General features: G+C 38.8%; 1 protein-coding gene across 2 annotated transcripts in view; it reads left to right on the top strand.

Moving 5' to 3' along the window:
* STX16 (syntaxin 16) overlaps window positions 1-9,935 on the top strand; it is a 127,032-nt gene extending 117,097 nt beyond the window's left edge. For both annotated transcript variants that reach the window (XM_078651845.1, XM_078651846.1), the window contains exon 8: window positions 4,658-9,935. In XM_078651845.1, the coding sequence (XP_078507971.1) occupies window positions 4,658-4,759 (102 nt within the window). In that variant the 3' untranslated portion in view covers window positions 4,760-9,935. The remainder of the gene's footprint in view (window positions 1-4,657) is intronic.
* Window positions 9,936-12,790: the final 2,855 nt, after the last annotated feature.

The following is a 12,790-nucleotide window of genomic DNA, read 5'->3' as shown; positions in this document are numbered from 1 at the left end:
TGCCAAATACATTCATTCCAAATACTGCTTATTTTCATATCAGACTGACTTCTCACATCTGGGATAGCAGGGGCACCTTCCACAGTGATTAGTGCTTCACAAAAAATAATTCTCGGCTAGCGCTCAGAAGCCTTGAAGCTTTGATTGAATGACACTGCAGTTTGATGCCCCGCTCGTTTTTTGATGCTATGCGTTCCAGACACTGATTTTATTAAGACTCACTTGGAGCTCTAAACTGTCACTTGATCTTTCTTTGGGTCATTTCGTTTGCCCGGAAGGACTAACATATCTGTGAAACCCTCTTCTTTTATAGTTTGAGCATCGTCTTCGTTTAGCAGGATAACATTATACATTTGAAAATACAAATATCCGGGAAGAGCAGAGAGCAAATCTCCGCGATGTTGGGCATTCTCCTATCATAAAGGAAGCGTGTTGGTGGGACCTGTGGCATCTAACGCATCATTTAACCCTATATGCGTGGGCACCTACCACAATAATGTATAGGATGAGTTTGTTCCGTTCCCGTTTTTAATTTGATGTAAAACTCAAATCACTGCACACTCTCTACTACACACTCTCTACTACACACTCTCTACTACAGTCACTACTCTCTACTACACACTCCCTACTACAGTCACTACTCTCTACTACACATTCTGCTACACACTCTCTACTACAGTCACTACTCTCTGCTACGCACTCTACTCTCTACTACACTCTACTACACACTCTCTACTACACACTCTACTACACACTCTCTACTACAGTCACTACTCTCTGCTACGCACTCTACTCTCTACTACACACTCTACTACACACTCTCTACTACACACTCTACTACACACTCTCTACTACAGTCGCTACTCTCTACTACACACTGTACTACACACTCTACTACAGTCACTACTCTCTACTACACACTACTACCCACTCTCTACTACAGTCACTACTCTCTACTACACACTCACTACACACTCACTACTACAGCCACTACTCTCTTCGACACACTCTATACTAGACACTCTCTACTACACACTATCTACTACAGTCACTACTCTCTACTACACACTGTACTACACACTCTACTACAGTCACTACTCTCTACTACACACTACTACACACTCTCTACTACAGTCACTACTCTCTACTACACACTCTACTACACACTCACTACACACTCACTACTACAGCCACTACTCTCTTCGACACACTCTATACTAGACACTCTCTACTACACACTATCTACTACAGTCACTACTTACTACACTCTCTACTACACACTCTACTACACACTCTACTACACACTCTACTACACACTCTACTACACACTCTACATTACACACTCTACTACACACTCTACTACACACTCTACATTACACACTCTACATTACACACTCTCTACTACACACTCTACACTACACACTCTACTACACTCTACTACACACTCTGCTACACACACACTCTACTACACACTCTACTACACACCCTCTACTACTCTCTACTACTCTACTACACATTCTCTACTACTCTACTACACACTCACTACTTTCTACTACACTCTACTACAGACTCTCCACTCTCTACTCCACACTCTCTACTCCACACTCTCTACTTCAATCTCTCTACCTCAATCTCTCTACCTCAATCTCTCTACCTCAATCTCTCTACTTCAATCTCTCTACTTCAATCTCTCTACTTCACATTCTGTATTACACACTCTCTACTACACACTCACTACTCTCTACTACACACTCTCTACTACACTCCCTACTACACATTCTCCTACACACTCTACTACACACTCTACTACACACTCACCACTCTACTACACACTCACCACTCTACTACACACTCACTAGTCTCTACTGCTCACTCTCTACTACACACTCTCTACTACACACTCTCTACTACACACTCTCTACTACACACTCTCTACTACACACTCTCTACTACACACTCACTAGTCTCTACTACACACTCACTACTCTACTACACACTCACTACTCTCTACTACACACTCTACTACTCACTCTACTACTCACTTACTACTCTCTACTCACTCTCTACTACTCACTACTACTCTCTCTACTACTCTCTCTACTACTCTCTCTACTACTCTCTCTACTACTCACTCTCTACTACTCACTCTCTACTGCTCATGACAATGCCATTTATTTATCTGTTTCCAAAACCAACACATAAATAAAACATTTGTCATTTACAATGCCAAAAGCGCTAACTTTTGCAAAGGCGAGACCGTTGCATTGTAAATGCTTGTTATTTTATGCATTTGTATTGTGTTGGTCCCCTAGTTTAGACTAGGATAGAGGTAAATTACTAGAGTGTAGATACTTGACAGTATCCTATGGCCTGCTACGTAATGAAAAAAATCTGACAGTCTACAACACAAAAGACATAATTTAATGACGCTGTAATTCTTATTCAATAGTTGACTGTAGATATTGCACGTTGTCACCAATATCTGTGATCTAAGTTGGTACCGTTGTCCGATCACTCTGTGTTTGTTCTATGTACAAAAAAGTAATAAGAACTACATTCATGTGAAATATAGTTGAGCACAATGTGATATGAAAAACTAACCGATATGTTGGCAGCTAGTGTTCAGCTCTGGCAACTACTTGACCCATTGTCTTATCGAAACGGGTATTGTGCTATCTATTCTATTCTTGCTGTTGACTATTCATGTAGTTTTCTTTTTACAGGCCTGTAGTGATCTTACAGCTAGACTGTAATTATGTAATTACTTACAGTTTTTATTGCAGGTTTTAGTGGATTAGCATTTATAATTCCTGGATGTCTGCAAGACTGCAACAAACCAGAATCTAATTTCCATATTAGAGTTTAGCTTATCCCCTCTACTTGAAAATGGTATTAATCCTTTAATGCGTTACACTTTCTGTTTAAACAGTGAAGGTTTTTCTGCTTTCCTTCTTCTGAAATATTTCCCCTTCAGCTTCATTCATTTGCTGATAAAGGAGACCGTTATAGCAGTATGTATATTTATTGCATGGCTAGAGTTCCTGCAAGAAAGCAGGTTACCATAGTTCTGAACTACTGTCCTTTTTGAATGTGATTTATGTTAAATTACTTAAAATGTATTTTGCAACCAATTACAACCTTAATAGATTGTTTAGTGTGTTAGTACAGAATCTTCATGTATTGACCTATTTGGACCCATAGTATCTCTTTCAAAGGGCTGGCAAGGTTGGTGCAGGTTGTGGGAATAAAAGCTGATGGTGATGTAGTTAAAGGAAGGAAATACAACTTTTGTGTATAGTAAGAGTATGCCATACCACCCTACAGTACCATGACTTTATAAAGGGACTCTGCTTTAAGCCTCCTTCCTCTATATGATCTCAAAACTCCTCTTATTTGAAATATATGTGTACTGCATGGTCTTGGGTACTTAACCTCTTATATTAAATGTTCATGTTCTTGTTGCATTTTATGTATACACACAGTTCAGTAATCTCTGCATCTTTCAGAAATATGCACAAGGACATTATTACTAAGCTTGTCAATGAGTGTAGTCCCTTTTTAAAGGTGCGTCCTGAACTGGAAGTATATTTTTGGGTGGTGGATAAACCTACTGCTGTTCTACTCTTAATGCCATCATTTTAAGTGAGAACCGATGCTTTGAAGCACCCATGCTGTTTGATACATTGGCCTGAAGATAACTGCTTTTTCGGTGACACAACACTAAGAGTACTAAGAGTGATGGCGGTTAATGCAACTACAGAATGTAGCTGTAGCATACAATCAGAATAATGGTTGTGTACAATGGTATCGGTCTTTTAGTTAATGGCCTCCCTCACTGTTTTAAGAAGTGTCATTTCTCTTAATCTTAACTGCACTTTGTTAGAATTATACTAGTCTTACATACCCGTTACAGGCTACATCCTGATGCTTTCTGGAGATGCAAAATCAGTTTGGTATCATGATTTCATGTGATAGCATGTGTGTTCAAAATATCAAGCCAGTTTTTAATCCTTAAACAAGGAGAAGTTTGAAAAGTAGCAAAGTAGGTGAATTAGTATGATCTGACAGAAGCAAGAACTGGTTTCTTCAAGGGCAAGCGCCTATTTATGGTGGCATCAGAAAACATAGACTGAAAAAGCATTGATTCAAAAACATGTTCTGCCAAATACTGTACCTTACAGAAATATCTCCCAACCTAGACGGGTCATGCTCCTTAAGCCTCTAGCGAGCCCTTTTGGCAAAATATGCCTTTATGGAGTAAGAATAGTAAGTTAAACTAGTCCAACAAGAGCTAAAAAGTGAGTTTGTTTGGATTAAGTACATTTCTTTTAGAGACCTATATGTATGGTTGACCTCTGAGCAGTAAATTGCTTTGAGTTTGTTTTCACAGTCTGTTTTCAGACTCTTTTCACACGTATCACCGAATTACTCCCTTTGAAGCACTTGTCCACTGTATCTCTTAAAATTCGCATTCTGCCAATAAGCTCCGCAGTTAATGAGTAGAATTATTCTACCAGGAAAATGACTTGCTATTATTTAGACTGCAGTCCTAAAAAATAATCTTATCACTTTCTGCAAACTAAAAATTGTATGTTATGTTCTAACAGCATTGTACTTATGATTCCATCTGCCTTAAAAAGTTTTTCTTTCTTTGTAGGCTGAACAGTATCAAAAGAAGAACCGCAAGATGCTTGTCATTTTGATTTTGTTCGTCTTGATTATTATCCTCCTTGTTGTCCTCGTTGGCGTAAAGTCATAATAGAGTCCACTGTCCTGTTTGTTTTTGTTTGTCTGTGGATTTAATATTTTCCCCCTTTGGACTGTGAATGGGCTGTGCTGATATCCTGAAAGCTGCCTTTGTCTTGATGGTGCACATCTGCGCAGTGATTACACCGACTGTCTTAGCTTTCCCAATCATATTTATGTTTTATAAGTGTCCTTTTGAATGTCTCTGGAAACCCACACCAAAACCTACTCTGAGAAAAATATTCAACTACTTAAGTATGTTTTTTGTACAATGCATATTTGTGTTTGCTATCCAGTTGAGATTTTTGAATCTTCATTGAAAAATATGCATCAAAGTTTTGATCAACAGCTGCTCACTCCTAGAAAACCAAACCCACTACTGAACCATAAAGGCCTTGCTTGTTGTCCTACGTTTGATTCAGTCCATAGGAGACCCAGAATTATGCCACTGATGTAAGATGTTGCTTTCATTTAAGAAAAGTAATCATGAATGAAAATTGTCCTTTCACAGCTACATATTGAGAGTAGAGGAGCAAGGCCCAAAGCTTTGTAATGGTACTTTGTCATCTGCATAAAACATAGAACTGATCATGTCCTCATTTGTGATGATGAAAGTAAAACTGTAAGCAAGAGCACTACATTTTGTCTATATATGGTCTCCATTGAATAACTGGTATTGTTTAGTTCATCAGTTGCTTTACACCTGGGCTGTCACTTCAGGTTTTTTGGTTAACCTCCTCAGTGATGCTTAACTCTACATGTATGTTTCTCCTCAAACAAGTACCCTTAAAATGGGTGAAATGTGTACTCTATGGCCGTTACCTCAAATTCTGTCTTCAGAGCTAGAACGAAACAAAAACCTGGCAGATAAATGTCTTAATAAGGGTTTAACTGTAAGACAGCGCAGAGTGTATAACTAGAAGTGGAAGAAGATTTTGTGTCCACTTTGGGGGCAACAAGGTGCGTCTTCAAAAAATGCAGATATCTAGTTTACTGTCTTCTGTGTGGTCCTCTTCATATTTATTGTAAGCAAACATGGAGTTCACGATGGCAGCTTTGCAACCAGATCTACAATTAAGACTATCCCATTAGAGCCATTTTTTGTCCGGGATCACCATGTAAACCATAGTGATACTAAGCAGAGAAAGTCCTGTCATACTCTTGGAGAAAGCTCTCCACCGGTAGGGGACATTCTGCGTTTGTAGTCTTTCTTCAAGAATGACCCAAGTGAGGGCAAATTCACTGGCTTGGCATAGCGTGGAGGGTCAGCATTTGTGTATTATTTTTCGGTAAAGCGTCTATAGAGGGAGCTGCATTGACAAGTTTACATTGGGCTGCCTGGCAGCTGCCCACACAGTGAGGCACTGCTTCCACTAGATTATGTGGATTAGTGGCCACACTGGAAAATCACAAATTAGGAACTAATATGTATAGTACAGCTTTGTTGCAGAAAAGGGTATGAAAGATGATCCTCTGCAGACTAAAAAAAACCAAAATGAGTTAAATTAAAAAGTGCACATGTAGGTGGTGTATAGTAAACCACTCACTACTGACATGATTTAGCTAATTTAAAAGCACATGTCCGATCAGCTGGCTGCAAAGGTGACTTGTAGATCTTATGAAATATGTCCAGGTTCTCTCCGTGATTAATGGAATATGATACAGGGTCAATTTGTTGAGTTTACGATCATTGTCATCTGATTAACAGACCGGTTCCAAATGAAATCATAAGCTGCAAAAACATCTTTTGCAAAAATATATACTGACAAAGTCTTTATTTTACCTAAATCCCTTGCTACAAAAATATGCCTTTGAAGAGGAGCCAGATTTGATTCAGTTAGGCATATCCTGACCACTGCAACATTTTCATGCTTTTAAAGTTGAAGTGAATCCTGAACAGGAAATCGACATGATCTATGCATTGTGCCATTTGTTCATACATAGCACATATGGTATGAATCATAGTGGCCTGTGCCTATATTGAACTAAATATGACACACTGCTGAATCAAGTCCTATTACTTTATCACAAATGTGCAGTGGTACTCAGACACCGTCTGTGTAGAAACTTTACTAAACTTCAATGACTTATTTGGACTGACCTAGAAACTAAATTCGATTTTGTTTGGACTCCCGCTGGTTCATCCACCTGAACAATCTACCTTCCACCTCGGTACATGTAATTCACTAACATATTTTATGGTCACCAAGTTCCTGGTTGTGTTTTTCTGCTTAAAAGATGTACATAAATGAAGATTTCTGTATATTGTACCGGGAGGCCTAGCTCATGTATTTCTCTTCCTGTGATGCATGCAACATCTCATGTTTGAACACACACATTGGTCCAGTAAATCAAGTTAAAATTAACCTCTGTGAAGCTAGCAATGTATGTTTAGTAGAAATAGGATAGTGGCTGACAGTTTTACAAGTCAACAAACTATGCCTATTAAAGGAAGGCTTTGCATACTATACATATTAGCTGTCAATAATATTTAGTGGATTTTAACAAAACAGAAGAATAATAATAGATACTTAAGCTTTAAAACACAACATTTCTGTGGCATGTTCTACCTACACAGTTTTATTGTAACAGTAAGTTAACACAATGTTTCATCATTGGGCTCTTCCGGTTTCGATTTTATTAACCACTTCTAATTCTGGCATTGCCCTTTTGCAGAGGTATGTGTGCTTCGACAAAGGTTCAGAGAGTGCATATAAATTGCCACACATTAACGAACAAACCTGAGTAGAAACATCTTAGTTATGACTGCACATTTATGATTTGCAAAAATCCCACTAGATCCGTCTGAAAATGTATAGTAAAACGGACTCTTGATATTTTCACAAAAAATTCTAGGTTTTTTTGTTTTTTTTTTATCTGTTAACCGTTCAAAATCCTTATACAGTGTGGAAATCGTAAAAAAATTCAGTGAAATATTATGGACGAATATGCATATCAATGGGCATTTGAAACCTCTGCCTAATACTATTAATTTATTTCGAAATTCTTTAAAATGTTGTGCTGCCATACAACACAGTGAAAACCCTAGTGGTTTTGATATCCAACTGGACAATGAACAATATATTTGTTTTGATATCTGTGTGACCAATGTTTCGTTCTCGTTATATGGCACTGTGAAGTGTGTTTTATTGATATAGTTTTAATCACTGTTGCACATTGTCCCTACTTTTTACAAAACTTACCATTCCTAATTGTGTTTTTATATCATGAAATGAGCTCTAGCAAGCAAATGATGACCCCATTTTATGAAGAAATCTAATTCAGTAACCAAAAAAAATTGATGGTCTGCCTGCACTACTTACATGTTGACTCCATGATTTTGTACAATTTATAACACAAAGAAACCTAGTCCTGTGTTTCAGGAAAATGCATGGGTTACCTTTCAGAAGTAAAACAGTGTGACTGTTGATCCATTGTCAGGCCCGAGATTTGTTTAAAAATGTATTTATGCTTTTGGCAATTTGTGTATATTGTAATTTATCGGGATGTAATTAAAGCGAATAATACTATTTTAAAGCAGATGTTTATCATCAAAGGATGTTGGTTTAGCAGACACTTTTTGTGAGCACAACAAAACTGTAACATATGTACATTTTATAAGAGTGTGAATATTGGGTCCCTTTTGTTTCTTTATCAGATATTCAGCGTATGAGTTATCTTCATTGTCTCCTTGGTGTTTAACGTTTTTATGGACCTTTTCTTCTTATCACTTTGTTTGTTGTGGATCTCATACTTACTCTTATTGGACCTACTACACAATTCACGATATAGAAATATCCTTTAACAAATAACTTTTGTTCCTCCGCTACATTGTGGTTGTGGTAGAATAGATGAGTTTCTTTTTGGTTTTTTTTCTTGCAGAGTACTTTATATCAATAATGGAGCTGTGGTTAGGAAGACTTTGGATGCAATTTTGTTTTTGGCTCCCATGAAAGAAGTCCTACCAAAACGTTTCACAGCTTATGGCTGGTTAAAATGTGTGATCAACTTATAATACATTTAATCATTATTGAAGGGCAAAAGACAAACACTTACAGTCACTTAACAGTACTGGCGATTCTTGTCCCATCATCTTCAACAACATATTTCTTTTGGTGAGCATAATTGTTTGAAAGCTTCTTTCATTACATACGTCTTTTGTTTGATATTAGGAAGACTGTCCTGGTTGGAAATTCTTAAATTTTTGTTTAAACCAGTGAACTTTGGCAGCAGTCCCTCCTTAAAACAATTGTGTTGCTTAGGGCTTCCTTACAGTTTCTGGAACCGATAGCAGATTCAAAATAAAATGCATTTTTCTGGTACTATTGTGAAAGTAATGCACAAATCATTTGAAGTAGAGCTGTAACCTCAATGCACTGTCAAAGATACAGAAGTTCAAAGCTGCCAACCATTCTTGCTCTCTGAGACCTACATATTCCTGCAAACAGCAGATGTGTATGTGTTTATTGTACCTGAGAATCTGCATGTTTTGAGGAGTGGGCATATGAATGTAACTTTGCATATGTAAACTCATGCAATGATCTCTCATTATTAATGAAAATATAAGAGGGCCAAATGTTATACAAATTAGTAGATAGTCTTCTGAGGGTGTGCCTGTAGCCTGAATAGTTTTAATGTCACAATATTTTTACATTTTCAAACTAGATCAGAGTTTCAAAAAATAATTTCAGTGTAAAAATGGTATAAAAAACAATGTTAAATTTACATACCATAGTGAAGAAAAACCTGCTCTGTACATTGGGGAAAGTATATTTTTTAAATTATAAATATCACTGGATTGCTTTAGGGGCCAAGGATAAGAGGATCCAACATGTTTCATGCATGTATTAATGTTGATTTAGTGACAGTTGTTGCGAACCATAGTTCCAGAAATGCACATTGTGTAAAATCACCATTATGTCAAACCTTCTGTCTTAGTTTTACTCTGAACATAAATGATGTACCCTTTTTTATCCCAATTTATAAAAAGAATGATTACTGACCTGATCTGAACTTAACTGGTGTTTGTTAATGCCATTTCTTCGTGATGTACCTTACCTGAATTTCTGTACATTTACAAAAGGGACCAACTTTTTTCTACAACTGTATATTGGCTTCTGTTTTACTCTCTGTGGCGATTATGTCTTGAATGATTGATTGAGTAAACTATTAAAACTGGGCGTACTGAAGTGTCTTGTTTCATTTTTACACTCAGTTTATTGTGAGCAGCAAGAGCAATTTGACCCTCTTGACACTGTCCGTTCGGCTACGTGTACTCATTGTCATGAACATTAGATTTGCCTTTTCTGAGTTATGAGGTGGTGGTACCAGAATATTGTACATCTAACTACCATGTGGCTCAGGTGTCTACATCTAATTTCACAGGTTTTCTGGAATGTAGAGATTCTACTCGTAGTGCAAAGATGCAAAAGAGTGCTATGCATTTTAAGGAAAAACTACTCTCGTATACACACAATTGTTAAGGGTTATCATGACTTTGTTGTGTCATTCTATTTCATGTCAGTGGATGTTCTTGCTAGATTTACCCTGGATTCAATTGATTATGCATCTGCAAACTATGATTCACATCTGCATTGCACAAATCCAAAATGGCATCCAGAAACAAAGGCATTTCTGCTTCCACCAGATGTAATTACTGAAGGCTACTATAGTATTTTCAACATTTGTGAAAAAACGATTGAAAAAGGCATTTCCACTGATGGGTTTGGCTGTGAAATGCCCTTAAGCTTGTACTTGACCCATGGACTGAGCATCAGACACACAGGCTACTGCTCTTAAGAATCAAGTACAAAAAGCATCCTAAACAAGCCAGCTCGTTGGCCTTAGGGTACAATGAACCTCAGCGCCACTAACTCAAGCATCTCTTATCAAGAAAAGTTCAGGACAGATTAGAAATCTGAAGCTTAATACAAGTATAGAAAAGACCAATTAATATGGATACCAACCTCCAAGACTGTACACAGACTGGTTCCACAGATTTTGACACTGAAAAACTTTTGAATAAAGTTAACTGCAGATAACAAATACTTATGGTCATACTGACACTCGACATTTCATAGACCGCCACGCTAGATTTTAGTGGTTTCCCGTCTAGATTATTCTTATCTGTGTTAAGGGCTGCACTAAAACCAGAAAGTTAAAATTTTTAAAAGAACTACAAGAACTTGAGACGGTTGGTTAACGTTTGGCAGATGCTGAGACTTTTCTTTCACACAGTGCTGTCTGATGGTTTCTGTATCAGCTCTGGCAGTAGGTTATATATATTTATATTGCGCGCAGATACTCAACAGAGTGTCCCGTTGCGTACTTGGTAAAGGAGACATAAACCAGGGCAACAACTAGAAGAGATGAGTTTTAAACGTTTTTATTTTTTTATTTTTAAAGATTGCAAGATCTTGTATGCTGCGCAGCGCCAAGGGTAATGCATTCCATGCCAAAGCAGCTTTCCACACAAAGGAACTCCCATCAAGCCTTTGGCATTTGAACCTAGGGGTCTGCACCAGAAGTTGGGAAGAAGACTGCAACTGTCTCACTGGATTGTAGAAAGCAAACCTCTTCTGTAGGTAGGTAGGACCCGAACCATGAAGAGCCCTATGGGCAATAGACAAAGTTTTAAATTTTATTCGGGACTCCACAGGGAGCCAGTGCAAAGAGCGCAAATGAATGCGCACACTACACCTGCTAGATAACCCCAGCAGGAGTCTGGCAGCCGAATTTTGAAAAACCTGCAATTTATTCAAGAGGTAGCTGGAAATGGCCACATAAAGTGCATTGGCATAATCCAGGCGGGACAAGATCAAGGCGCGAAAAACCGTTTCTTTAGCAGGTCTTGGAAACAAAGGAAGAAACTTCCTCAGGGCTTTCAGAGTGCCGATGCAGGTCCCAACCAGCTTCTTGACCTGGGTTGAAAAAGACAGGTTCTCATTGAGCCAAACCCCCAGATTTTTAACAGCATTACCCATTTTACTAGGCATGGGGAAGCCGGGGGGGCCATAACTTCTCCCTGAAATTAGCAGAAAAAACCGCCACACAAGAGGACCTCTGACTTCTCTTCATTACACTTTAGCTGCGCCATGTTGAGCCGAAAGAACTGAATCATCGTCCCTTCCCCAAAGGAACAGTAGCTGGATGTTATCAGCGTAGGCCATCACCTTAGCCCATAATGACTCCGCTAAGTAAATCAGAGGAGTGTCATAGATGTTAAAGAGAAGGGGACTAAGGGATGACCCCTGCGGGACACCAGTGGCCACCCGCTGGGGCACAGAGGCACACGGTGGAAGCCAGATCTGCTGCGAGCGGCATTCCAGGAAGGACCTGATCCAGCTCCAGACAGACATGGATATACCAATCTCCGAGAGGCGATTTAGGAGCAGGGAGTGGGGCACAGTGTTGAATGCCGCTGAGAGGTCTAGCATGACCAATGCGGCTCTCTCGCAGACATCCAAACACTCACGAATAGCCTCTGACACCTCTAACAGAGCTGATTCCATACTAAACGAGGCCCGGAATCCAGATTGAGCCGATGTAACAGACCTGAGACCTCGACAAAATTGGTCAGTTGATTTGTAACGACCTTCTCGCAGACCTTAGCCTGACTTGGCAGAAGTGAGATAGGGCGGTCATTTCCCGGTATCAACGGAAACATATAAGTACAGCTTTAGTTGTTAGATCACTGGAATAGTTAAACTAGCACCCTGCAGCCAATTCGTATTGCAGGTGTTATTCACATTTCGGTTCAGCTGACATTACAGCCATTTGGTGTGGAACTGTCATTCATGGAGTAAGGAGTTTTACTTGTTTACATCTCTTCTGTGCTGCTGCAAAAGGTCTTGGTTCTCGTGTTAATGACCGGCAGAGCTAAGATGTGGCTTGCATCCTCATTGGACTGCTGCAAATACTAGGATGGTGTATAATGCCCACTATGCATCCATGACTGTCACAGCAGGCTGCCCACATGCCATTTGTTCAGTATCTTCTTTCTATGTTCAGGTTTAACAATGGCGTTTCCAGGCTCACCTCCACA

Source organism: Lissotriton helveticus, chromosome 7, assembly GCF_964261635.1.
Source record: "Lissotriton helveticus chromosome 7, aLisHel1.1, whole genome shotgun sequence".
NCBI classification, from domain to species: Eukaryota; Metazoa; Chordata; class Amphibia; order Caudata; family Salamandridae; genus Lissotriton; species Lissotriton helveticus.
This window is presented reverse-complemented; position numbering and strand designations above follow the sequence as displayed.